Genomic DNA, 27085 nt, shown 5'->3' with positions numbered 1-27085 from the left:
ATAGATGTATGTGCAGGTTTATTCACCATAATGTGGTTTATCATACAAAAACCAATGGAAATAGCCAGTAGTATGCTGGTAAAAGTTACCAACAAGCTGGAGTGAAGGGGAGGAGCCCTGGTTTGTTCCATTTGCCGATTTCTGTGGCATTAAAAACCCCACTTTTGCTGATTTCAAGCTACCAATGGAACAGAGCTGGGAAGAGATGTTCACAGTTGCTTCTTGTGAGCCTGTGCAAGCTTGCTCCCGCACACCGCTAGCAAATAGCCTAAGTGTCTGCAAAAAGGAGACCTAGTCAGTAAATCATGGTAGAAAATTCCATGAAACCATTAAAAATATGCTGTAAGCCAGTGGTTCTCAAACTTGAGTGTGCACCAGAATCACCAGGAGGGCTCGTTAAAACCTAGTTTGCTGGGTCTCCCCATTTGGAGTTTCTGATTCAGCAGGTCAAGTCTGGCTGAGGATTTGCATTTCTAACAAGTTCCCAGGAAATGCTGATCCTGCTGGCCCTGAATCTATACTTGGAGAACTACTGTTATAGAAGAAACTTTGATGACATGATAATTACCAAAAATATCCCATGTTATGAGTATGTATGTATGTATGAAAATAATAGCTACACTGATTGAATTCATGTAATGTGACAAGTGCTATGCCAAGCAATTGATGTGTATTACCTTGTTTATTCCTCACTACTATGAAGAAAGTGATGTTATTGTTATCCCCATTTTACATACAAAGAAACTGAGATTTAGAGAAGTGAGGTTTCTTCTCCCACGCATCTAGTGGGAGTGAGACAGGATTTGAACTTGGCAGCTGACCTGAGGGCCTGCCCTCAAACCACTCTAGTGTGCAGCCTTGTGTCCACTCATCTGGGGCTCACCTGGGGCTCACCTAGGGCAGTGCCACACTGAAACACAACCAGATTCCCATGGTTATTTCTAGGTGACTAGGTGATAGAATCACAGAAGATTTCTGTGTTGTACTGCTTGCTTGTATGTGTTTTCCAAATTTTCTACAATACAATATTTTTATAATCAGAAAAAATATCCAACATAGTAAACATGATAAATTGGAAAGGCCATTGTGACTTTGGTTCGCTGTGCACACACCTTGTTCCTGGCTCCTTTGGTTTGAGTGGCTTCCACTCCTCTGTAACCCACAGTCCAGCTTGACTCTGCTCAGCCACTAGCATCCGTTCACCACTTTAGACTTTACGAAGTTTTCACTTTGGGTACCTTGCCTGATCCCCACAGCAATCCTATGGGTTAGGCCATCTGACTGCTTCCACTTTATAGATGAGGCAACTGAGACTTTAATAAAGGAAAATGACTTGCCTGAGGTTACACACTTAAGTAGAGTGATTTCCCTTCAGTTATGACTCACTTATTTTCTGGTTCCTGTTCCTAGTTCACAGTGTAATTCAATGGCTACCATTCATTACACTTACTTTGTGCCAGGTATTTTACTTACTGCATTTTAACTTTGCAACAACCCCAGCAGGAAGACATTATCATCACTTTTTAGAGGTGAAAATGAGAGTCAGAAAGGCTATGTGCCGTGTACAGGGATGCACAACCAGTTGATGATTCCAAAGCCCACTGATTCACTTAAGGAATATTTATGAAGGCCGGGCGCGGTGGCTCAAGCCTGTAATCCCAGCACTTTGGGAGGCCGAGACGGGCGGATCACGAGGTCAGGAGATCGAGACCATCCTGGCTAACACGGTGAAACCCCGTCTCTACTAAAAAATACAAAAACTAGCCGGGCGAGGTGGTGGGCGCCTGTAGTCCCAGCTACTTGGGAGGCTGAGGCAGGAGAATGGCGTAAACCCGGGAGGCGGAGCTTGCAGTGAGCTGAGATCTGGCCACTGCACTCCAGTCCGGGCGACAGAGCGAGACTCCGCCTCAAAAAAAAAAAAAAAAAAAAGGAATATTTATGAAATACGCACTCTGTATCTGTTTACCAGATACCTGAGTTTCTAGCGTTGGCCATTCCTGGCCTGACTCTGTACCCAGCACCCTGACCTGGGCCTCAGGGACTGTTCCCAGGCAGGGCTCACAAGGGAAGGCTCGCTCAGCCACCCCTGGCTCCAACCACTCTTCCACACCCCAAACTCAACAGGACCCACTGGTGGGAATAACTGAGTGCTGGTAGCCCCTCTGCCAGTGGACATAAAGTTCACCTGTTTCATTTGGGTTTCCACCTGGGGATCCTGGCCCTAGATAAAGTACTTACTATGTCCCAGGCATAGTTCTGAGTGAGTTACCCTCACATCTCAGTAATTCTTCACAGCAGCCTTATAAGGGAGGTATAATATTATCCCCATTTTGCCCGTGAAAACCCTGCAGCTGGGAGAGGTTAAGTAATTGGCCCAAGATCACACAGCTAGTAAACGGAAGCTGGGAGCTTCCCTGGGCTGGGTGGGCCCCAGGTCCCTACCACTGCTTTCTACCATCTTGCCCCCAGAGGTCTTGCCTGTCATTCAGGCAGAGGGGAATTGGCCTTGGACCTGTCCCTGTCCTCTGACTTTTTTTTTTTAATTTTGTCAACTGCATGTTTGTTCGTGCAGAGGCCCATTTAGTAGTGTGTAATGCTGCAGAGTCTTTTAAATTGTGTTAATTGAGCAAAGCCCACTATGAATGGCAGAGATACTGGCTGGTATACCAATGGGAGGTTGACCAGATGGAAGAAGGTGAGCCCTTCCAAGGGTCTGAACGTTTTAATTCAGCTGCTTAGGACATTGCATTCACTTTTTTCGGTTTAAGAAACCTTGATCACCCCGCGGTCTTGCACTGGGACATGGCTATGGGAGGGAAGAAATTTTCACAGGGCGCCCAACTCAGGTGGACAAAGATGTAAACTTTTTACATAGAATGCAGTTTCCTTCTGTCGCAAGCTCTGTGTCATCTGAAGGGGAACTTGGATCCAGGAATCCTCACCAGCTCTGACCTCTTCCCCGCTCCTCTCTAATAACGGCCCACTCCCCAAGCCCGGGAGAGTTTGCAGTCCAGGTACTGATGAGGCCTGGGAGGGCTGGTTACTTACTCAGCAGATGTTCCTCCACATGGATTGCTGTGTCAGGACCTTGGTTTTTGCTGAAAACTTTTGTTTTGTTTTCTGATGTTGAGTATGGCTTTCATCTCTGGGGGCGGTGGAGTTCAAGGTGAATTCTGTTTATGTTTTGGGTTGTGGTGGAGCTAGTGAAGCAGCAATTATGAGCAAAAACAGATTGCAATGACACCACCACCCCCAAAACAACCTTCTAAATATTATCCTACCATACTCAATTTAATCATTAGCCAACCCCCGGCTAAGGTTCTCCCAGGGGAAACATTTTCCACACCACCCAGAGGAGTGGAGCAAAGCTGCAAAAAGGGCTTTTGTCCTCAGCACCCCACCTTCCAAGGGGAGCACAGCTCCCTGGAGTCACTGTGGCCAGTGGGAAGGAATAAGCAGCATCCCTCAGGCGCATTGGGTGGAAGGGAGGGCTAGACCACTGAGCCGGGCTGTCTGTGTCGTTCTCTGCCGAGCCCTTGCCACAAACCAGGCCTTGGGCTAGACTTTAGGGATACCTTGATGAATAAGAAGACACGGGCCCTGCCCTAAGGGCCTGAGATTCTTTAGCAAAATGAAGTCTATGCTGCGAGAGAATAGGCAACAGGCAGTGGAAGTTCGGAGAAAAGAGTGATTCATTCCCTCTCACTTTTCCTCCTGGCAAACTCCTGTTCATCCTTCTGGACCAAACTCAAGAGTCCCCTCCTCTGTGATGCCATCCCCATCTCTTGTCCTCAGACAGGGAACAGCCTTACCTCCCTTTTCCCCCTCACTGACTCTCAGCTCTCATGTGGCACCTGCCCTTGCACTTCCATGCTGACCCTCCCACAGACCATGTCTTAGTTACTTCTGTGTCCCAGTACTCGCCACAATGCTAGATGCATAGCGACATCATTAAGTGTTTGTTGAATTAGTGAATAGGTACGAGAGCGCCTTTGAGGACTTGAATCGCAACCCACCAGCACTCTGTATCCTAACCTACCATTCCCTAGCATTGTGAGATACTGTGGGCTGGGATGTGCTGTAAGAGCGTCACAAGCAATTTTGTGACCATTCCAAAAGCATCAATGTTTGTGAATGATTTACTTTTATCTTACAAATTAGATCAAATGTATGGTTATTCTTTGTCATAGTTAAGCCTGTGTCCTCTAGAAAACACAGCCTAAGGAAGGATTAAGTCACTGACAGTTCATTTGGGGGAAGGGAGTGTGAGCCTGAGATAGTGACGGTGAGGATAAAAGGGAAAGTGACTCAGGAAAACTCAAGGGACGACTGCAGCTTCCTCTTCATAGCAGTGCCAGCATCCAGCAGGTGTGCTCTCGCAGCGTAGGGGCGCTGCTCTAGTAGCTCACCATGGGGGACAGCATCTCAGAGGAGTCCGTAGAGGAGAGAGAAGAGGAAGTTTTTCTACCTGCTTGTCTCTCGTCTCCTGCTTCCCATTGGTCATAGTCCGAACTGACTTCCCAGTTGTGTCGTCGAGTTCTTTGGTGGCTACTCAGAAAGCCACATCCCATGCCCCAGTGTACTGTGTGATGTTTCATCTGAGTCTCTCTTTGACCTGATTCAGGTGAGATGCTGGGGCATTGGGGTGGGGGGGTATTGTTGGGGAGAGGAGACAGACAGTTAAGGACATTGCAGAAGGCACACAGCCTTGTGTCTAGTATGTCTTTATATCATGACACTCACACATCTGCTGTGCCCTGTGCTTTACTGGGTGGGAGAAAAAGAGATGCCATTATAGCTCTTAGAGCCCCAGGCATGGAAACTGTACGTGACCCTGGGTATATCCGTGGGATCCTGTCACTTCGTGAACATCATCAGTCATATGTGTTTTCATCTCAGCTCCAAGTCCATCTGATAAATTGGATATTGCTTTTGCTTATCTAATTCTCATCTCCCCAGCCAGACTGTCAAAGCATTGTGGTACTGTTTGTGCATTGTGCTCAATTATGACATCCACATGATAGATGTAGAATGCCCCTTTGAAATGTATCGCACACACGCTGTCTGTCTTGCACACTGTAGAGCTGGGGTTGGACAGATGAGGGGTGGATGCTGCTGCAGGACAGGGCTCAGTATCTGCCCTCCCAAGGTCAGGCCTGACATTACCAGGAGACAGAGGATGGGGCCCCACCTTCCTGTCCAACCTCCCTTCCTGCTCCTCCCCCATCACTCTCTCTCATCATCACACATGCTTTCATGGCCCAGTGCATATCTGTTTATCTGCCTCCTGACAGTCCCACTCGTCCTCAAGGCCCAGGACTATCAGGCCCTCTGCCCTCTGTGAAGCTTTCTCTGATGCTTTGGCCCAGCCCTCTCTTCCCTGGAGGTCCTGCAGCTTGAATGGTTGGCCCTTTGTTATTTGCTCCCCCTCCCATTCTGGGCCTGGCCCTGCCTCTGCCAGCTCAGGAGGGAGCCAAGGAAGGGCCAGGGCCAGGTTCAGTGGGAGTAGGCATGCCTTAGAGCTCATTGGCGATATCAGCACTCACCAAAAAATGACATGTTTGAGGCAGCAGCTGCCATTGCATGTCAAAGAAAGAAGTGATTTTTTTTTTGGTATCCTATTTATGGAGAATCTCTGATGCCAGTATTACTCCTCTCCCCATTAGTAAATTTGTTTGCTCCCATTTTGCAGATGAGATATCGGACATGCTGGGGCTGAGTGACAAAACACATCAGCCTGCCTCCAGGCACCATCCATCATTTGCACTGTAACTACAATCCAGTGAACACATTTTAGAGATGAGGACATTGGCGCTTAGTAAGGATACATGAGTAGTCTAAAGTCACATGGCAAATTTGAGGCAAGGCTCACTGGACCTGGAAGCCAGGTCTACACCAAGGTACCTACCTCCCACACTGTACCTCCCAGCCCCTCCCTCTTCCAGGTCACAGATCCAGTACCTGGCTGCCACTTGTCAGACATTTGGCTCCATGAAGGAGAGAGCCTTCATTTCCTGAAAGCCTCTGTTTTGGTATTTAGAATGGGAATGAATTCTCAAATTGAGTTCATTTCATCTTCGGTGGAATCAGAAAGGTGTCTCCAGCTAAAAAGATTATGTCTGCAATTACAGATCTGCCGACTGCATCAACTCTCTCTCCCTTTGTGTGCTAAAGACCCTTCAGCATACGCAGCTCTGGGATGATGCCAGGATTCCATTTGGAGACTTCTGCACCCGTTGCTTTTGTGTCTTCCCATCTGCATGTGAGAGGAAATACATAGGGAACTCTTAAAAATTGATGCTTATTTTGGGGAAAGCAAGGAGACAGTGAAGCAGGGTACTGTGAGGGCTGGGGGCTGGGTATGAGAAAGGCTCTGGGAGAGGGATCTGAGGTGTGGCAGAGCTGGGGGAGGGAGCCCCACGTCTCGGGCCTGTCTGCCACAAACTTGCTGGTGGCCCAGGAAGCCCTGCCCTCTCTGGTTCATAATTTCACCATCTGTGACATGGAATGGCCTACATTTATGCTTTTCTAGCTTTTTTCCCTTTTTCAATAGTAAAAACTTTTTTCAAAATAAATCTTACCCAAGAGCCTGATGCAGAAAAAATTGTAAAGGATGCCTACTCCCCTTGAAGGTGGGAGAAGGGAGACCCTGGGAGAACCTGAGCCGCACTCCACGGCTCTAGGGTGTACAGGGTGCAAACCAGTGACCTATGCAGTTTCTAAGGTCCCTCATTAGGGAGGAAGGGCCAGCAGGGCTGGGCCCAGATAAAGAGGGCTGCAGAGGCCGAACCAACGAGGACCTTGGGTTGTGAGGGATCCGTTATCATGCCTTTGACCAGTGCTTCTCAAATGAGGGTTCACTGCACCCAAGAGGTAGACAGGAATTTTACCCATCTTTTTATTTTGATTTTTAGTGTCTTAAAAGATTCTTTTACCAACTATGATACTCCTCTTTGTGGTGAAAATTCACAATTAAAAGACAGAAACTTTGGTTTCTTTGATTAGTATTTCTTAGATACATTCCTGGGTATGTTTATAGAAGAGGCCACAAAATTTTTTTTTTCTTTTAAAAGGGACTGTTTATTACTTACATTTGGGAAACACTGGCTCAGCCCATCCCAGAAAAACTGCCGAGTGAGCAAATTTTGGTAGTGAGGAGGGTTTGGTGTAAGGAAGCTGCCGGAAAACAAAAACCTGCAAAGATGTTTACAAGGTAGGGGTTAAGTGCAGGAAAGCCAAGGCTACAGATGGAGATGTACATCTGGGCCCATTCCTATGAAATATAGGAACCAAGCAACACATCTCTAACTATAGTTATATATGTGGATTTTTTTAATGTTTAGAAGTATATATATCAAAATGTTAATAGTGGTCTGGGTAGTAGAATTACAGGTGGTTTTTACTGTCTTCTTTTTTCCAATCCATTAAACGCCTTTGGTCTTAGAGAACTCCATTTGGTGAATTACTCCTCCTTTGCTCTAGGTCATAAACTTCTGGCTTTGAAGAGTTTATGTTCCTTTCAAGGTGCTGGAAACAGCCCCATCAACCTCCTTATTTGGCCTTCAAAATAATTTTTTAAAATCTGATTGAATTGCCAATATGAGAACTCCCATAAAAATCTGCTTCTCCAGTTCTCCTGATATCATCTCCGAGACCTCATTCCCACAAGGCCACAGTTGGGTTTGCAGGCTTCCCTATGGCCCATTTCCCACGTATCCCTTAGCTGCCTGGCCCTGGGAGTGTGTGAGCCCCTCTTCTGCTCTCAGGACTCCCAGTCCTCCAACCTGGAGAGGGGTGGGCCTTAAGCATCCCACAGGGGCCGCTCCCTATGTGAGCTGAGGTGGACATTTGACTCACCCAAGGCTCAGCATGCTCCAAAATTTATTCATGAGAAAGGTTTAGGGATGACAGTTGGGTGGAAGAGAGGGCTTTGCACAGTACTTTACATAAAATGAATGGGGAAAGAAAACCCCAGAGTGGTCAGGCAGAACCTCCTCTAACTACATCCTCATTAATTACTGAATATTACACAAAAAACATCAGTGAGGTATTGGTACCTCTACCCGGCAGTTCACATTTCTGAGAAGGCCACGTGGAAAACACTCTTTACCATTTTTCTCCCTTAATAAAGCCCATGGAACACTGGGAGGGAATTGTGTGCAGCACAATTGGAGGCCTTATCTGACCTTGATAAGGGGAAGCAATGGGTTTTGAAATGTTCTGCATGGCCGGGCGCAGTGGCTCAAGCCTGTAATCCCAGCACTTTGGGAGGCTGAGACGGGCGGATCACGAGGTCAGGAGATCGAGACCATCCTGGCTAACACGGTGAAACCCCGTCTCTACTAAAAAATACAAAAAAACTAGCCGGGCGACGTGGCGGGCGCCTGTAGTCCCAGCTACTCAGGAGGCTGAGGCAGGAGAATGGCGTAAACCCAGGAGGCGGAGCTTCCAGTGAGCTGAGATCCGGCCACCGCACTCCAGCCTGGGCAGCAGAGCGAGACTCTGTCTCCAAAAAAACAAGAAATGTTCTGCATGGGGGGACGTGTCTCTAGTAATTACATGCAAGGGTCTCCTTGGCGGCTCCAGGGCTGATGCCATTTTTCTTGGCTTAGAGTAACAACAACAATAATAATAGCAATCGCCACCAACAAATATAAATGCTTGGTCTGTCTCAGTCACTGGGCCTGCTGAGCATTCTGATATCACCTTATATCATCCTAACACCCAGTGGAAAAGGCTTCTATTACTATTTCCACTTTGCAGATAAGGAAACTGAGGCTTAGAGAAATTTAAGTAGTTTGGCAGAGCTTGCTGGTCTGTTGGAAAAGTAGACATTCCACTTAAGTCTGGCTGCTCTTAGAGCCTCTCTCCCACACTTAGAGCCTCTCTCCCACACACTGTGCTACCTCCCACTCCTCCTGTGTGCCCTCTTCCACTTTCAACACTGCCAGTAATGACGGTGCTCCCACTCTCCGCATCTTTAAGCACACTTCAGTACAAACATCCTGCCTGGCAAGCAGGAGAGGGATTACTCCCCCATTCAACAGACACGGCGCTGAGGGCCAGGGCAGGAAAGTGACCTTTGTGGGGTCGCATGGCTAGTCCTCATCCTAACTGCTCAGAGCATTCTCAGGACACTCTCCCCGCTGATCATGGCTGGGACTTCCCAAACAGTCACGGTCCTTCAGAACTTGTTTTCACAAACCTCTGCCTCATTGAATATGCCTCCGTCAGAGTGTTGTATTATTTTTCCCCTGTTTTCTGCCTGTGTGTGTATGAGCCTCGCCACAAGAGTCTTATTAATCATTCGGAGTTGAAGGTTACCAAGAAAAATAGCCAGAGTGTGACAGGCCATTAGTATTTGTGTTGTAAGGAAACCAGTAATCATCTTAATTGGTGCACACTTTGGAGCGGAGTGGGACTCTCTCCTGAAGGGCTGTCTCCTCCTTCATGTACCATTAATGCCATGGTAAATGCACCTTCCTAACCACAGCCATCCGCAGAGGCAGCTTTTTGCTAGAGCCGCATTTTGCCCCTGAAATCCTGGGCTGTATGAGTTAAACAAGCCCTCTCGACTCAGACCAGCTGGGCAGGGGTGTTTGACCCTAGAGAGATTTATGAGGTCGGTGGAGCAGTCCTGCCTCTGGCCCCAGGGAATTCATGCTCAACCCGATTTTGATGATGACCAGACGTGCCTCCTAAAACATAAGGTGGCCCTGGAGGCCTGGGGAGGAGAGTGCAGTCTACCTATTTGGCGCCTTCTTCCCAGCCCTGAGTCAGTGGCCTTCACCTAAATCCTAAAAGGACTCTGTTTCTTTCTTTTGAAAAAAAAAAAAAAAAAAGAGAGAGAGAAAAGAAAAAACACTTCCTTTTTAAAAACTTGTAAATCCTATATCCTTTCCCCATCACCCTACCAGAGGTTCTTGGGGGGACAGGGTATGGCTTCCTCTTTGAGAGGGGCCATCCTTTTGTGTATCACCCCAAGCCAAGATTTTGACCAGCTCTAAAAGTAAAGCTGGAGCCCTGTCTAGTTTGTATTATGAAAACAGTAGTTATTTTTCTAAGTATTTTATGATATCAAGTATGCCATTTAAAATACAGCTTCACTTCTCACTCAACCCCCTCTTCCCTCCCAAGATTCTTGTCACCATTCTAAATAGGAACTGCTTGGTGGTGGGACTAAAATTGGGAAAGCCACTTCAGAGGGCAATTTGGAAGTATCAAAAAAATTTTAACGTGCATATTCTATAATCCAGGAATCCTACTTCTCAGTGTGTATCCTGGAGAATTCTTCACTATTTACACCATGAGCATATGTAAGGATGCTCACTGCAGCACTGTTTGTAATAGTACCAAATTAGAAGCAACCTCAGTATTCATCAGTAGGCTAAGGGAAATAAGCAATGCCTCATCTCTAATATGGAATATGATGAAGCTATTAAAAACAATGCACTGGGCTAGGTGCGGTGGCTCACACCTGTAATCCCAGCACTTTGGGAGGCTGAGGTGGGTAGATCACCTGAGGTCAGGAGTTCGAGACCAGCCTGGCCAACATGGTGAAACCCCATCTCTACTAAAAATACAAAAATTTGCCAGGTATGGTGGCACGTGCCTGTAATCCCAACTACTCGGGAGGCTGAGGCAGGAGAATCACTTGAACCCAGGAGGTGGAGGTTGCAGTGAGCCAAGATTGTGCCACTGTATTCCAGCCTGGGTGACAAGAGCAAAACTCCATCTGAAAACACACACACACACACACACACACTGGATCCACATGACATAAGCAGAGCTCTAAGGCGTATTATAAAGTGAAAAAAAGCGAGTTGCAGAACCACTTATGTAATACAGCACAGAATACAACCAATACCATACCTTTTCAGTGTGAAGTATATGTGTGTAAACGTGTAGAAAAAGACAGAGAAGGATATACTCTGAAGTCCCAACAGTGGTTACCTATGAGACAGGGGAGCCAATCCAGATCGTGGTCAAAAGAAACTTCACCCTCTCTTGTATTTATAAGGTTTTATTTCTTTTCACAAGGAGAATATGTTTATGTATTTCTCATTTAATTAAAAAACAATACTATCTTGAAGAAAAGAAAGTGATTGATCCAAGAATTTATTTCCCAGAAGGTTTTAGAGACTTAACATCTTCCCCTCCCAGCTGGAGATTTGTGTTATAATCCTTTATAAGCTAAATTTTTGTTTCTCAGCAAAGCCTATATTTGATACTTAAGAAATGCACCCTTTCAATTGAAAGGAATTACGAATTACTTCATCATTGTTTATTTAAAAGATTTATCATTAGAGGGAATATATGGAACTCTAGTTCCCTGTGTACTCAGATGTTTTAAAACTCTGTGTCTTTGCATGGGTTGTTTTTTCCTGTCTAGAATGTCCACCTGGTGAGTTTCACTGAAACTCTGCTTAGGAGACCTCCTCTGCCTTTGGTCCTCCTCTGCAGAGTTAATCCTTTCCTAGAGAGCTGCTGCTGATCTTTGCAAATGCTTCCACTATTAAAGGAAAGCACAGTAGTTAGGAGCACAGGCTCTGGAGTCAACCCGACCTGGATTCAGTCCCTGCTCTGCCACCTACCAGCAATGATAAGATCCTCCAACTCTCCAAACCTCAATTTTCTCTTTTCTAAAATGGGGATCACAGTCCCACCTTGTAAAATCATCGAGGGCACTAAGGGAGATAATACATGAAAGATGCTTAGCACATGCCTGGTACAGAGTACACTCTCACTAGGTGTCAGCTGTTCATGTTCTCCTGCAGAAATGTCTTCCTGGGACCCGAGCTTGGTTACTTGGTTTCTGATCGGCTCATATCATCCCTGAAAAATACTGGAGGCTCAGTTAAATGTTGTTTTGTACTGAACTGTGCAATGAAGAATACGGAAGGATGACCTTTTGGTCCATAAGGATTTTCTGCTAAAGGAACGTGAAAGCCTCAACAGACCATAAGGTATTAAAAGAGGCCATCTAGACAGTGGGTTAATTGGTAGTATTTAATTTATGATTTTCAAAAATTTCTAACATGAACACGTATTAATATGACTTGTATAATGTCTTAATGCCCCCCAGAGGAGGGCAGTGGTGACCCACAAGAATCGGGTAACCAGTGGTGGAAGGTCAGGCGCTGTGACAGACTCAAATGGAATAGGTACTGAGGAGCCATGCGGCATTGCTGGCAAGACTCACATCACACCACCTGGCTTCTGGGTGATGTGGGTCATCTATGGCTCCACCCAGACAGCCATCTGGGTCCTGGAATGGGAACAAGATGCCTGTCCAGGGCTGAGAGTCTTTTGCCACAGCGTACTCAGACCAGTGCTCCTTGTTTGCTTTTGAGCTTATGATACCCCAAATATAAGAAACACCTTCTGTTCAAACTGGGCACCCCAGCAGGAAGTGAAAAGTGTCCCCCTCACTCCAACAATGGACATTGGGATGTATGCGTGTGTTTGTTCATGTTTGTGTTTGAGCCTGTGCTAACAAATCGGAATACCTGGGCATCGAGCAGCTCATACATAACCAGAGGACTGAACAGTCTTTCTGTCCATCTCTGGTCTGGGTTCAGAATGCATAGACCTCTCAGCCCACATTGCCTCACATACACCCACATTGTGGAGTTCTCTCGAAGGCAGCATTCAGTGTGCTTTCGGGCCTTTGACAAATTAAACATTCAAAAGTAAAAGTTGCTCACAGCTAGGGTAGGGAGAAAATTACATGGGTAGATAAAATAGTCTAGAGCTTAGTGAAAAGAAAACCACAGTCTCTCTCTGCTAATTACTAATGCATCTCAGAAGGAGCTATTGGATTAAAGGACTAAGTCCTTAGCTGGATTTTCACTGTTCTTAGAACCAATTGCAGAGAGGCATAGCATCTTGGAACTGTGAAATGACACAATTCCAGTGCTGGAGGGGGGTCTTCGAGGCTACACAGTTCAACTATTTCTCCAATATTTGAGTCTTTTGTATGGTTTGCATAGTAAGTTTCACCTCTGATTGAATTCTTCCAGTGATGGACAACTCACTGTCTTATGAGCTATCCCATTCTTTTGTGAGACAGCTCTTCTTATCGGAAGGCTTTTTCCTTACATGGAGCGGAACTCTAGCTCTCCGCAAAGTGTATCTTCTGGTTCTAGTCTTGTCTTCTGGAGGCAGAGAGTATGGTGTCAGGGCGAGGGCATAAGCTATTGAATCACAGAGCCCAGTATTCTAACCTACCAGTTGTCCACTTGGGCAGAAGAACTCTCTCCCAACCTCAGTCTTTGTATCAGTCAAAGTGGGGCTACCTCCCTGGCTTCAGTTAATTTGAGGATAAAGTGAGATAGTGAAAAGAAAAAGGACATGCTAGATCTACATGTACTCATATAGAAAGATGATTTTGGCATATTGTCAACTGGAAAAAATAGGTTTCAGAAGAAATAAAGAAGCATAAAAAGATTGGGAAATTGGGTGAGAAATAGAGCAAACTTAAGAGTGGCCATCTCTGGTGGGTGTGACTAGCACAGCTTGTCACTCAGATGTTACATTCTGCCATGATGGTTAAAACATTTTTTTCGAAAATGTGTCATATTTAGAATCACAAAAAATAGTCAAGACTTTCCATTTTAGAAAGAAAAAGATGAAATATCCAGAATATTTTATGTCCAAAAATGGAGACCACCTGTATCAATTGTGGTGCTTCTTTCCCTGCAGGATGTCTGCATCTTCAAGGCGTATCCTGAAAGGATTTTGTGCCAGCATTTAGCTGCAAAAAAAATGGCTCCAAACATCTAACAACAATGACAAAATCAGTGACTGCTTTAGGTCCTGCCCAGTCTACCTCAGGGCCTTTGCATTTGCTGCATATATGATATTAACAGGGTGGGCACACCTGAAACACAACCATCCACAAACACACTTTCATGTGATGGACAGAGATGTTGTTAAGTGGGGAGAGAGGTTTGAGTGGGAACTTTATTGATGAGTGGTGCTTTTATTGATAAATATCCTGCCCAGATGATAGCATTTGCTTCCTGATGCTACCTCCTATGTTTGGAGACTCACAAGTGTACCTGAGTGACAGGGCCTCCCAAACATGCTTTATATCTTCCCCAGGGTGACATGTTGAGTCTTTGGAAGCACACTGTATATATAGATTTTATAAAATAAAAGCAGCAAATGACAAGCAAAATATGTTAAGTTATGATCGAACATCTGTGTGCCTACAGTATGCCAGATGCTGTGAGGAAAATCGATCACTCTGAGTCCTGCCCTCAAGTAGCTTGTGCCAAGCAGATAGACACAAGTCCCAAATCAGAACATGCAGGTGATGCTTCAGGAGCACTTTGTGCTGAGCCTTGGGGGAAGAATAGAATAGGATTCCTTGAGACAGAGAAGCAGAGAAGGATGCTCTGAGCTGACAGATTTGCAAGAGTGAAAGCAAGGAAATTAGTCGAGCAGTGTCTGCAGAGAATGCACCAGGGGCAGGGGTGAGATGAGAGATGATTCTGGAAGGGTTGGTTCTGGCCATCCTGAGAAGCCTGAAATGTCACCACATGACATCAGTAGACCTGTGCTGTAGCACCGGTAGTGTGAATGAGATGAGAGGTGAGGGATGAGATGCCAGAAGACCTGTGCACATCAGATTAGTCTCTGGTGTGGACATTTCTGTAAGTGGCAGAAGATCCCAATGCAGAAGCAGAGGGAAGAGGCCCTGAATGGGAGGTTTCAAAATATTTGGTGTTAGATTGGGTTGGGGTTTTTTGCATGGGGAGGGGGCGGTGATGGTTGAAGGAGGTGGTAAGGAAAGTTCCGACATATGTTCAGCTTTCTCTTCCTGTGCACTGAGCAGGAAAATTTCCCTCAGGAGAACACTTTTGCCCTTTAACAAATATGAAACTGACAGGCCGACACTGTTGCTGAAGTGGAAGGATTTTTTTTTTCTTTTTTAATAACACCTTAAACGATAGTCATGGAAGCCGGCATCCTAAATGAAACACATGTTGCTCTCCGACACCTGACAACCTGACATAATTTAAGAGCAGCTACCAGAAGCCCACAACTGGAATTGCCCATGAATCTGCTCCCCTGGATGGGCTCCAACTGGGTGAAAAAGTAAAGTGGGCTAAGTCCAAAGGGCCTGGTCTTCTCTTCTCATTTGTAGCTGATTGGTGGGGAGTCACTTTCAGAAAACAGAGGAGACTGTAATTAACTTGATAGGGGTGGTTTCTGGAGTGTTTTTATTCGTCGTCTGATTATTAAACAGATTTACGGTCCTGCCCACTGCCAAAAAGGGAGCAGGGCATTTAGTTGAAATTAAAAGTGCAGACAGAGCTGCCTGTTTAGATAATAGCATCTCTTTTTTAATAGATTACTCATCTTCTGCAAAATAGGAGAGAGGAGTTAATTTGTGTGATGAAGTGCTTTCTATTTCTGGGAGCTGGCTGGTGGATGTGATTGCTTGAAGAAGGAGAATAATTCATTCTTAAAATCACCAAAGGCTTGTTCAGGCCAAATACCTGCACCCTGAGGAGTAGGCTAATTTGTAGCATGACACCTAAGAATGGGCGGGCCTGTGGTTTCACAGCAAATGTTTGGGGAAGGTGTACAATCTTTCTTTAGGTTGCAGGTCATTCCAACCATTCATTTTCAGAAAAAGGTCAGAGAAATAAACTTAACATGTTAATCTAAGCCATCAGTCCAGGAGGCCTCAATTGTTAAGGGATGGTGAAAAGAGACTGACTTAGACTTGAATTCCAGAGAAGCCAACATGAGCTGTTTAATCTTGGGTGGTAATCTAGAGTCCCCTGAAAGAACCTACGTGCACCAAACCATCATCAAGGAGGACTTTAAACTTAACTGAGCACTCGATGGAAGAGGCAGTTACCTCACATACTCCATAGCAACCCACTCACAATCTCACTAGACATTCCTGCTCTCCAAAGTCCCCTACCGAGACCACACCACTGGGGACTGTCTGCCCTCTCACCCTTCCTTCCGCACCACACTCAGCCTTACTGGTTCCTCTCTCCTTGTTCCTAAATTTTCCCCTGAGAAATTTATTTTGTTAATGGAGCATGCCCATTAGCATTCCACTCAAACTCCTCTTCACTTGTTGTCAGCTACCACCCAAAACCACTTACAGGCAATACACTATTCTTTCCAAACTGAACTCCAGTGAAAGGAATTGTCTCCATCTCTTTGCTGTCTCCTCCCAGGCTTGCCACTGCACTGACTTGTCCAGGAAGGCACGTATATCAAGAGCAGATGGTACTCGTTTTGGTTGAAACTCCACCAGCAGTTGTTTGCTGTTTTAGACAACCATGTCATCAACAGCAATGCTGCTTAGGGTACTTGAGTTGCCAGCCCTGTCTGTTAGGTGAAGTAATATGCAGTCCAATATATGGCACTTACAAGTACGAGCATTTGGCTTCTTCTGTGTCTTCTTGTAGTCAGCCTAAGCATTTATGTTGAAACACATGTTATTTTATTATTTCTCCTTTACATCACAATTGGGACATTATTAGAATTTTTGGAAATGGGTGTTAGGCAGGTTATACTACTTGTTAATTTTATTTTAAAATATTAAAGGGTGCCATACAAAACAGCTGTTTCATAAAGGGGCATTGAGTTGGAGAGGGTTGAAAACCCCTGAATTTTCCTTTAAGCTAGAGCTACAAGGTAAAAATAAAAATTTTTAAAAAGAAAAGAAAAGAAAACCCCTGAATTAGAGGGTGAGTGAGTCAGCCAGATGTTGGAGCTATGCTGGTCTTTGACTAAGGGGGTTAGGTCCAATTCCCTCGGATGTGCTGTGTCCTTGATGTTTTCCAGCTGCTGAGACAATAGGCCCGTAGATACCAAAAGCTCCAATACACACCTTTTCCTGGCAGCTCTTATGGTGGTAGGAAAGACACCTAAAATAGGCCCTCTGGAGTCTTTGGGAGAAGGAAATTGGCTATTTGGGAATAACCGCTTCCTCCACCTATTGGTACTTCAGAGATCTCAAGTCAACAGAAAATAATTCTGGAATGATCTATTAAGGTAAGCAATGCAATGATAGTCCTGTGTATAAAACCCTGGGTGCACTTTTGTCCATTCTCAGAAGGCCAATAACAATAGCAATAGTAACCATGGTATGTCGTGCAGAGCACTAGCCTTGGTCAGGGGCCGTGGCGGAGGATCACCTGTCTCAGGATCAGGTGGGCCACCTTTTAACATTATAGGTTCCAGGCTGTGCCCTAGGCCAGGGTTTTTCAGATGGTAGGAGTAGACCCATTGGAAGGTCATAAAATCAGTTTACAGGGTCATCATGTCTAGGATTTTAATAAAAATATAATACAAGAGGATAGAATAGAAAAAATAAATGTATCCCAGTGAATCACACCTTGTATTTCAGTTATATGTGTGTGTATACTTTTGTATGTTTTTGTTTCAGGTCATGATGTAAAATGTATTTCTTTCTATGAGTCACAGTCAAAGGTTTGAAAGCCACTGTTCCCAGAAATATAGAATCAGAATCTGTGAGACTGCCTCAGCATCTGTGTGGAAACCAGCTTCCTTGGGGGTTCTTAGGGCTGAGGTTTGACAACCTTTGCTGTGAGCGCTATTGGGAGATGTGTTCATTTGTCAGACCTTTTCTCACTTGAAGGTGAGAGGATGGAAACAAAGCAGCCAGGCTAGGTGGGGACCAGTGTGAATCTGAGGGCTGTGCTCAGAGACAGGAGGAGGGATGTGAGGGCACCCAAGCCAGCACCCTCCCACTCACAGGTTTGCTGGGTTAGGGGGCAAAATACTCTTGTATTCCTTAAAGAACGTCAGGTTTGGCCGGGTGCGGTGGCTCACACCTGTAATCCCAGCACTTTGGGAGGCTGAGGCGGGCAGATCACGAGATCAGGAGATCCTGGCTAACACGGTGAAACCCCATCTGTACTAAAAATACAAAAACAAAACTAGCCGGGCGTGATGGCGGGCGCCTGTAGTCCCAGCTACTCGGGAGGCTGAGGCGGGAGAATGGTGTGAACCCAGGAGGCAGAGCTTTGCAGTGAGCCGAGATCGCGCCACTGCACTCCAGCCTGGGCGACAGAGAGAGACTCCATCTCAAAAAAAAAAAAAAAAAAGAACTTCAGTTTTTCCATTGTTCTAGCAGGAAACATGGGATTCTGATTTTGATCACTTAGAGTTCCTAATATGATCAAGATGGCCTAGGTTGGTTTTTCTGAACTCACCTTCGGCATTATGTCACACCAGTGATCCTCAAACCTTTAGCATGCCTAAGAATCACGGGGAGGGCTTGTTAAAATCCGGCTCAGTGGGCCCCACCCATCTGCTTCTGTAGGTTTAAGGTGCGGCCTAAGAATGGGCATTTCTACTAAATTCCCAAACAATGCTGATGCATCTGGTCTGGAACCACACTTTGAAAACCACTGTGTGAGATCACCAGAAAGGAATGTACCCAGCATAGCTCCTGGCACAGCAGGAGCTCAGTAAATGCTTTCCTGATTAAACTGGACTGAATTCTCCTCAGCAGAGATGCTCTCGCTGAGGTTCAGTTGGCTCTCTGCTTTCAGTGGGGCAAGAAATGGCTGGTTGATATTGAATTGTATGCTTTAAATGGGTGAATTGCATAATATGTGAATTATATCTCAGTAAAGCTGTTATCAAAAAGAAGAGGAGGAAGGGAAGGGAAAGAAAAGAAATGGCCAGCTTTCCAAGCTGCTCATTGAAAGTGTCCATTACGCCTGAAATTGTCTTATGAGCAGACTCATGTCAAAGGAAAACAAAGGTCTTCTAGCTGAACTCTGAGCTTCCTTTCAGCTCTGCCACTCTCTAAAATTCCTCCTGGGGCTCTGAGCCAGAAAAAGTATGTCTTTCCTGAAGGGCTGATCTGTTTCCCTTTTCCAAACAGTAAATGATGCTTAAATGCTTGTGCATTTCACCTGCCAAAACCCATCCTGGTATAAGCATAGCTTTCCTTCTCAACCTGTCTTTTTAATTTTCCTGCTGTTTGTATTTACCTGTCTGTAAGTTTTTCAAGCAAGGGAAAGCCTTGGACATCCTAGAGGATTAGGGTTGGAAACTGGTATTTGCCAGGCAGAATAGACAGACTGAAGGCATTGAGAGGTGGTATAGTTGCATGGTTAATAATAACAGCTTTGTAATCAGAAACACCTGCTCTGATTCCTGGCTGTCACCTACCAGCTGTCTGAAAACAGATTCACATAGAACTTTTCTGAGACTCAGTTTCTCTTGGTCTAAGAAAGTTGTCACAAGAGAGTTGTCACTAGGAGATTTGTCACAAGAATGAAATGAGGCCAGGCACGGTGGCTCATGCCTGTAATCCCAGCAATTTGGGAGGCCGAAATGGGTGAATCACTTGAGATCAGAAGTTCGAGACCACCCTGGCCAACATGTCGAAACCCCATCTCTACGAAAAATACAAAAATTAGCCGGGCATGGTGGTACAGGTCTGTAATCCCAGCTACTCGGGAGGCTAAGGTAGGAAAATCACTTGAACCCAGGAAGTGGAGGCTGCAGTGAGCTAAGATGGCACTGCTGCAGTGAGCTGAAATGGCACCACTGCACTCCAGCCTGGGCGATAGAACGAGACCTCATCTCAAAAAAAAAAAAAAAGAAGAAGAATGAAATGACAGACAGCACAGGACCTAGGCCATGGTAAGCACCTGACAGAAATCAAGACAGTGATGATAAAGGTGAGGGCCCACCTCATCTTAACATTTCCTTTGGTTGGAAACACCAGAGTATCAAAACAGGATAAGGGATGATGCCACTTCTAACATGTACTCTCCTCTCTCTCCAAATGGATTGCCGGTACCTTGTGATACACCAAGATTTACAAGTGAATAAATCTATCCCAGGAAACAGATGAACTATGGTGCTTTAAGAGCAGAAGCCAAGCAGAACGAAGACTTGACAAGACCCGGAACACCTACAAGTCCCAGAGCCAGTTCAGGACTCTGCATGGTTAGCAGCACCCCAGGGACCAGAGAACTGACTCTGGTGATGCTGCTGACTCATCTGGTTGGTGGCCCCTCCCTGCTTCCCTTCTGCTGCTCCTCCTCTTCTTCCCTCTTGGGCCACTCCATGGGGTGCTCTTCCCGATGCTCTGCGTCCTGCCAGAGCATGGAACAGTAGAGCTCCTTTACTTTTGGTGCTCCTCAGTGGTGTTTCTGCAAGACTCAGTGGCATCAGAGATTGAAACTCTGAAATATTCCACTTGGGAATTGATCTGATTACACAGAGTAGTGAAGATTCCTGAACAAACGAAACTATATCTGAATCCTGTCTTCAGCACATAACTTGTTAGCTGTGTAGCCTTGGATGAGAAGTGTTTTCTGGACCTTGTCTTGAAGTGAAGGTGTGGAACTGGGACCTGCTTCCCTCAAAGGGTTGTGAAATTCAGATGAGATGAAGGTTCACAGACACCTCTGGCTTGGGTGCTAGGCACGAGGGGCACCCTGGTGAGAGGACCATTCACAGAAGTTGCCCTCATAAGCTTAGGGTTGAGTGAAAGAGACAGTGAGGAATTCCGCAAATATGCAGGGTGATCTGAGCTGAGTGCCTTGAAGGATGAGTTCCAGGCCTTTGCAAGGGGCTGACGTAGGAACCTGCTGAGGTTTGAGTACATCAAGAAAGGCTTTGTAAGGAGTTGAAGTTTGCACTGGGATCTGAAGGATGAGACAGAGTTAACTGGGAGGAATTATGTGAAGGCCTTGGGATGTCAACCAATCCAGGCAGAAGGACCAGCATGGGCAGAGACCCTGAGGCTGAAGGAGACATCATGAGGCCTTTGAAAACCAGAAATAAGATAGTAAGGGAGGGAGCATCGTTGAGGGAGGGAGCAGGACGAGGCTGGAGAGGGAACAGAGACTGACTGTGCACGCCTTGCCATATGACCCTTCTTCCAAGAGCCAGGCGAAGCCGTTGAAGGGTTTAAATTTAAACAGGAGAGTGGAAGAGTAACAAGATGCAACGTACTGCTCCTTTTAAAGACTGCTCGAATGGCTACAAACAGTCTAGACTACAGAGGGGCGAGCCCTGGCCGGTGCATAGGCCATGGAGTGCGGTGCTCCAGACCAGGCTCAGTAGAGGCCACCAGCAGGCTGTATTTCTGCCTTGTCACTGTCACAGTGCCAGTGCGTGAGAATCTTAACCGTTCCTATCTTAGTTTCCTAGGGCTGCTGTAACAGAGAACCAAAAACTGCGTGGCTTAAAACAGAATTTCATTCTCTCACAGTTCTGGAGCCTACACGTCCAAAATCAAAGTGTCCTGCTGTCTCTGAAGGCCTCGAGAGGATTTCATGCCTGTTCCCAGCTTCTGGTATTGCTGGCAAGCCTTGGCATTGCTTGGCTCGTAGACTCACTACTCCAGTCTCTGCCTCCATCATCACGCAGTATCCTCTCTGTGTGTCTGGGTCCGGATTTCTCTTTTCTTAAAAATACACCAGCCATTGGATGAGTGCCCACCCTAATCCAGTATGACCTCATCTTAACATAACTACATCTGCAAAGACCCTGTTTCCAAATAAAGCCACATTCACAACCGCCAGGGGTTAGGACTTCAGTATGTCTTTTGGGGGATATGATTCAAGCCACAACAACTCCTCCTTGTGCCACGATCAACCCGGTAGAACCATCATCAGAGTCCTAAGAACCCTTCAGACCAGACAGGAGGGAGAGGCTCCACTTTAAGACAGGAACCAAGAGAGCCACAGGCCCCAGACACACCACAGTGTGTGTATGTGTGTGTGTGTGTGTGTACACATGTGCACACACTCAGGACAGCATGTAGAGAGAGGACTGTGGGAAGCGTGAGCCCTGAGTTCTGGCCTCACTCAGACCTCACCAGCTGAGAGAGTTGGGGCAAGGCTTTCCCTTCCCTAGGTCTCAGTTTTCTCTCCAGTGATATCAGAAGTGATGTTACCTGCCTGCCCCATCCTCCTTACATTGGCTCTGAGGAGTCCAGTGGGATAATCAAGTATTTCCTGAGAAGTTACTACCTGCCCAACACTGAGATAACTTATTGGGAGTGTTCTTGGGAGAGGAGCAAGAGTTATACAAGTTGAGGTTGTTACATCCTTCTCCATTAATCCCCTGGGCTCGTCTCCTCTTACAGCTTGGTAGTTACAAGTACAGACTCCATTCGCTTCCAAATCATCCCACAGGCAGAGACAGAGATGAAACAAGAGACATAAAGCTAAAGGATGGGTACATGGGAGGTTCATCATTCTATTCTACTTTTAAAACTATATCTGCAGTGATTCTTGATGTTTAAAGTTTAACAAAGAAAACTACACTCTGGAGCCAGATTGCCTGGGTTTTAATCCAATACCTACCACTTACCGTGTGGAGCTTGGAAAAGTTACTTAACCTCTCTGTGCCCTCAGTTTCCTCATCAGCAAAATGAGGGTACTAATTAGTGACTAGCTTCATAGAGTTTTTGTGAATATTAAAGGATTAAACCGGTGTAAAGCTTCTGGGGCTGTGGTTTGAGTGAGTACTAAAAACATGTTAGCCATTGTTTGGAGAAAGTGGGCACCAAAGAACTACATGTTGCTGTGCTGAAGTTATCACTGTGAGTTTCATGGGATCACGCGTTCAGCTTTGGAGATCTTCTACGTCATGCCTGCTCCTTGGAATCTGAGTTTGGGTTTTCTGAAGCAGATCCTGGGACAGTGCAAATAGTTTATTTGGGAGGAGATGCCAGGAAATATCAGCAAGAAAGTAGGTAAGTGAGAACAGAAAGAGGGGCCCCCAGGAAGAGTGCCTGTGACAGGCAGCACTGTGGGTGGCTAAGCATGGTCCCCTGGGAATTCTGGGAGCCAGCGTGGAGCATGTGTTCAGTGTCATCCCACCTGAGGGGTGAGGGAGCTCGGGGGGTTTTTGGCCGAGGTCTGACACATGGACCTATGCAGCCACTGGGGAAGAATGGCAGATGCCGGCAGGTGGTGGGCAGGCAGGCATGAGACTAAATGCTGAGAGGGGATATGGGTGGGGCACCAGATGCATGTGCCGCAGAAACCATCTGTCAGCTCTCTGACAAGTGCTCGTCTAACACCTGCGTAATGCCTTACAATGATGGGCGCTCCCACCTTCAGAATCAGCCTCAGTGTCTATTGATGGCTCTGAATCATTATTAAATTAGGGGTAATAAGGACAAAAACAATTCTGTGCTGTTTACAATCAGGGCAGCCCCTAGAATAGGGATGATGAGTATGTGGCATTAGGGATGCTGTGTCAGACGCTGAGGCATCTCTTCTCAGTCCTGACACTTTCATACTGAGCCAGGATACAGCCTCAGAATCTTTCTTAACAGAGCTTTAGGTGTCCCAAACCCATCAGTGTGGGCACTTTGGTGAACACAGGTTGTCAGCCCTGCCTTAGGACTTATGAAGCTGGGGTAAATTTGAGGCTGGAAAAAGCTCTGAACTGGGTTATAATCCTGCTGTGTCAAGGACCCACTGTTTGATTCTAGGTAAGATATTTAACTTCTCTGACTCTCCCTGCTCTTCTCGGGGTAGAATGAAGGGACGAACTAAAGTGAGGCAGACATGGGGTTTGGTGCAGTAGGAAGAGCCTGCTCTTTTACAATCAAGCAGGGTGAGTCTTAGACCTTGGCATCATCATTTATAAACTGTGTTCCTTGAGCGACTCATGTCCTCCACTCTGAGTCTCGGCATCTCCTTCTATAGTACCCAGTTTGTGGTGGTGGTGTGGGTATCAGAGGTAATGTAGGTGAAAGAAGGAGTTTTGCATGCGAGCAGGGGCTCTGTAATTGTTCCCTATAATTGTCATCATAATCATCATCATCTTCATTTAAAGTCCCTCCCAGCTCTAAAACTGTATGACTTTATGAAATGTCCTCATTCAGGAAGATAGTGTGGTAAAATAGGGCAACGGCCCTGATTTTGTGTAAATGCACTGTTTAATAAGGAGCATAATTGCCCCTAAATAATTGCTCTGACTTTACCACAAGCTGTCAGAAGGCCTTAATTGGTCACTCTGTAATGACTGTGGCCATCTGCGTTCGGGGTGATTTAGCGATAGGGCTCTGCCCAAGTGGGGGCCTCAATGATTAGAGCCGGCCAGGGTGATATTTCTCCCTCTGATGGGAGTAGTGGTGTGTGGTACAGGAGATTATCTCATTCTCGTTGTAATGACCTATCAGTTGAACCCAGCCAAGAAGAAGCGGTGGTCACAGACAATGACTATGGATTTTTTTCTTTTTTCAAACATAGTGTTCCTGCCCGAACAGCAGCATATTTGGAGTGTGATCATGCCTCTTGCTATCTTGTCTTGTTGCCCAAGAAAGTCTCTTTTGGAAAGATTTAGTCCCTCAATTAGGGCAAATTGATTTCTGCTTTCTACAGAGTCACTGTTCCAAAGAGAAGTGGGAAAGGGTGAGGGAAGCCATATTAATCTTTGTGCACAAGCAAGAAGAGACCTGGAGCATTTTTTAGCCTTCTAGCTTCTGGTTGTATGTATGTAGATAATCTTTTCTCTGTATTCTAATTTCTCCTGCCTACAAGATGCCAGACAACATAACATGAAACACACTTCATCTCAATGAAGTTCCTGGTGACAAAAATCACAGTGATGGAAGCAGTGCTTAACTAAGTGTACCAACGCAAAAGTCATTTTTTTCTTTCATTCATTCATTCATTCATTCATTGAGACAGGTTCTTGCTCTGTCATCCAGGCTGGAGTGCAGTGGCTCGATCATGGCTCCCTGCAGCCTCAATATTCCCGGTTCAGGCGATCCCCCCACCTCAGCCTCCTGAAGTGCTGGGATTGTAGGCACAGTGCCTGGCCCAAAAGTGATTTTAAGTCACACCTAAAATGATTACAGGTGGTTCAGAGACTTTGCATTAAAAGTAACACTGGATCATGTGGAGGGAAAGCCTTCTCTTTTCAATTCTCTTTCATTCTTCTGATCACCTGAAATGAGGAGCCTTGGTGGGTTTTCCATAGCTCCCTGCTTGACAAAGAGAGGGCAGACCTTAAGCTCACAGTTGTAGAGAGGCAGGAGTATCTGGTAGAAATCTAAAACCTTACAACAAATTTTTATTTCTTGGAGATTTTTAATTATTAGCTCTTTATTAGAAATGATACCAATTTTTCATCTATGGTGTTTAAAGTTTCCTTTTAAAATAAATTTAATAAAAACTTTAATTTGTAAAAGTTAGTTGATTTTTAAAACAATTAAGTAAATTGTAGTAAAGTAGATGAATGTGGCAAAAATCTAGATGGTAGTATATGTTTGTCAGTGACTGGGAAAACACAGCTAGAAGAAGGAGACCATCATGTTTCCACAGCAAACCCAGGAATTCACTGGCTGTATGTCTAATCCTTATGCCTTTTCTTTTTCTTACCAATTACACTGGCTGGGAATTCTAGTACAATATTGAATAGATGTTGTGAAAGCATACAGCTTTTCTCCTGATCAGAGGAGGAAAGCATTCTACATTTCATCAGTAAGTATGACGTATGCTGGAGGTTTCTTTTGCAGCCGTCCTAGAGTCTTCATAAAGGACACCAAGCCTGATTAAAATCGAGAGACACCAATGTTGAGGCTGAGACTTTTAGGAGAAATAGACTGTCTGATATTTATTTAAAACAATTTATCCAGGCTTGGGGCAGAAATCCAACCCACATTAGGATAAGCAAGGAGAGGAATTTGCTGTCTTGTGTAATAAGAGCATCTAGGAGTCTGTCTGCTTCAGGCACGTGGGTCTAGGGAACTGAAATGTCATCAGGACAATGTCTTTCTCTCTCTCCATGTCTTGACTCCTATTTTTACAGGTTGGCTTCAGTCTCAGCATATTCGCTTACCACCTCTCATCACCTCATTTCACCAAAGATGTTACCAGTGGCTCCAAACTTAGGGCCAACCAACTAGCAAAAGGAAAGGACCTCATTTTTCAATAATCCTACAAAACATTCTCAGGACCCATTATTTGGACCAACTAAGGTCACATGGCCATTCCTGAGACAAACACTGTGGCCAAGGGAATGGAATGCCCTGACTGGTCAGGCCTATACCACGTGTTGGACCTGTGGAATGGAATCAGCCCTACCAAAGTCTAATGGACTGAGAAGGGAAGGGGCAGTGTCCCAAAGAAAAATAAAAAATATTGTGACCAGAAGATGGGGAAATGGTTCCCAGTCAGGCATAAACCACAAATGCTCACACCCTTGGACAGAAGGGTTCCAGGTCGTGGCACCATCTCTGGACCTCTTTAAGCCTTAATTTCTCCATCTGTAGTACACAGGTGATGAGCCCTGCCCTTCTTCGCCCTGTCTGAAAGGTCTAGTGAGGCAGTGTACAGGAAAGATGTTTCTAGACTGTGAAGTGCAGTTCGCATGTAAGGGAGCAGTCATAAGGATGACTACTAAGCAACTGTTCTCACCCGTCTGTCCTCTTCTGTCTCATAGAGCACCTGAAGAAGCCCCTTGAAGACTACATGGCTCTTTTCCCCAGCGTGAGAATTCTTCGAACCAAGAAACGGGAAGGGCTGATAAGGACCCGAATGCTGGGGGCCTCAGTGGCAACTGGGGATGTCATCACGTTCTTGGATTCACACTGTGAGGCCAATGTCAACTGGCTTCCCCCCTTGCTCGGTAAGGGAGCCCTTCCCACTTGGAGGGAAGCAAACTGCAATGAGCCTGTGCCAGTGGCCCCCTCCTGCAGCAGAGAGCCATCCATGAGACTTCCCTTGCCTGCTCGAGATGCCCCCAGCACAATGCCAGGTGCCATGAGGGATTCAGAAGCTCAGGAGTGCTCAAAGTTAAAATCCAACCAGTCCTGTCCCTTCATTTCACAGAGAAGTTAAGACTCAGAGAGGGGAACTGACTTACCCAAAGTCACACAGCATATCACCATCTAGTAACATGACTGCTTTCCTCAGATCATTTCATTTCATTGCAAAGCAAGCCCATGCTGTTTGCTGTTAATAGCCAAACTGGGGGGATCATCATCATGTCAACTTAGAAGAGTTACCATAGACTGCTGCCACTGTGAGCCAGGCAGTTATAAGCATTATCTCTAATTCTCACAAAACCATGCAGTTCATAAGTA

At 45.7% G+C, this 27085-nt stretch overlaps 1 protein-coding gene across 4 annotated transcripts in view; it reads left to right on the top strand.

Moving 5' to 3' along the window:
* GALNT10 (polypeptide N-acetylgalactosaminyltransferase 10) overlaps positions 1–27085 on the top strand; it is a 228865-nt gene that overhangs the window by 158154 nt on the left and 43626 nt on the right. For all 4 annotated transcript variants that reach the window (XM_030927279.1, XM_030927280.1, XM_030927278.1 and 1 more), the window contains exon 5: positions 26443–26628. In XM_030927279.1, coding sequence (XP_030783139.1) covers positions 26443–26628 — 186 coding nt within the window. The remainder of the gene's footprint in view (positions 1–26442; positions 26629–27085) is intronic.

This window comes from Rhinopithecus roxellana, chromosome 3 (assembly GCF_007565055.1).
Source record: "Rhinopithecus roxellana isolate Shanxi Qingling chromosome 3, ASM756505v1, whole genome shotgun sequence".
Classification (NCBI taxonomy): domain Eukaryota; kingdom Metazoa; phylum Chordata; class Mammalia; order Primates; family Cercopithecidae; genus Rhinopithecus; species Rhinopithecus roxellana.
The sequence above is the reverse complement of the archived record's forward strand: the minus strand, read 5'-3'. Positions and strand labels throughout refer to the sequence as shown.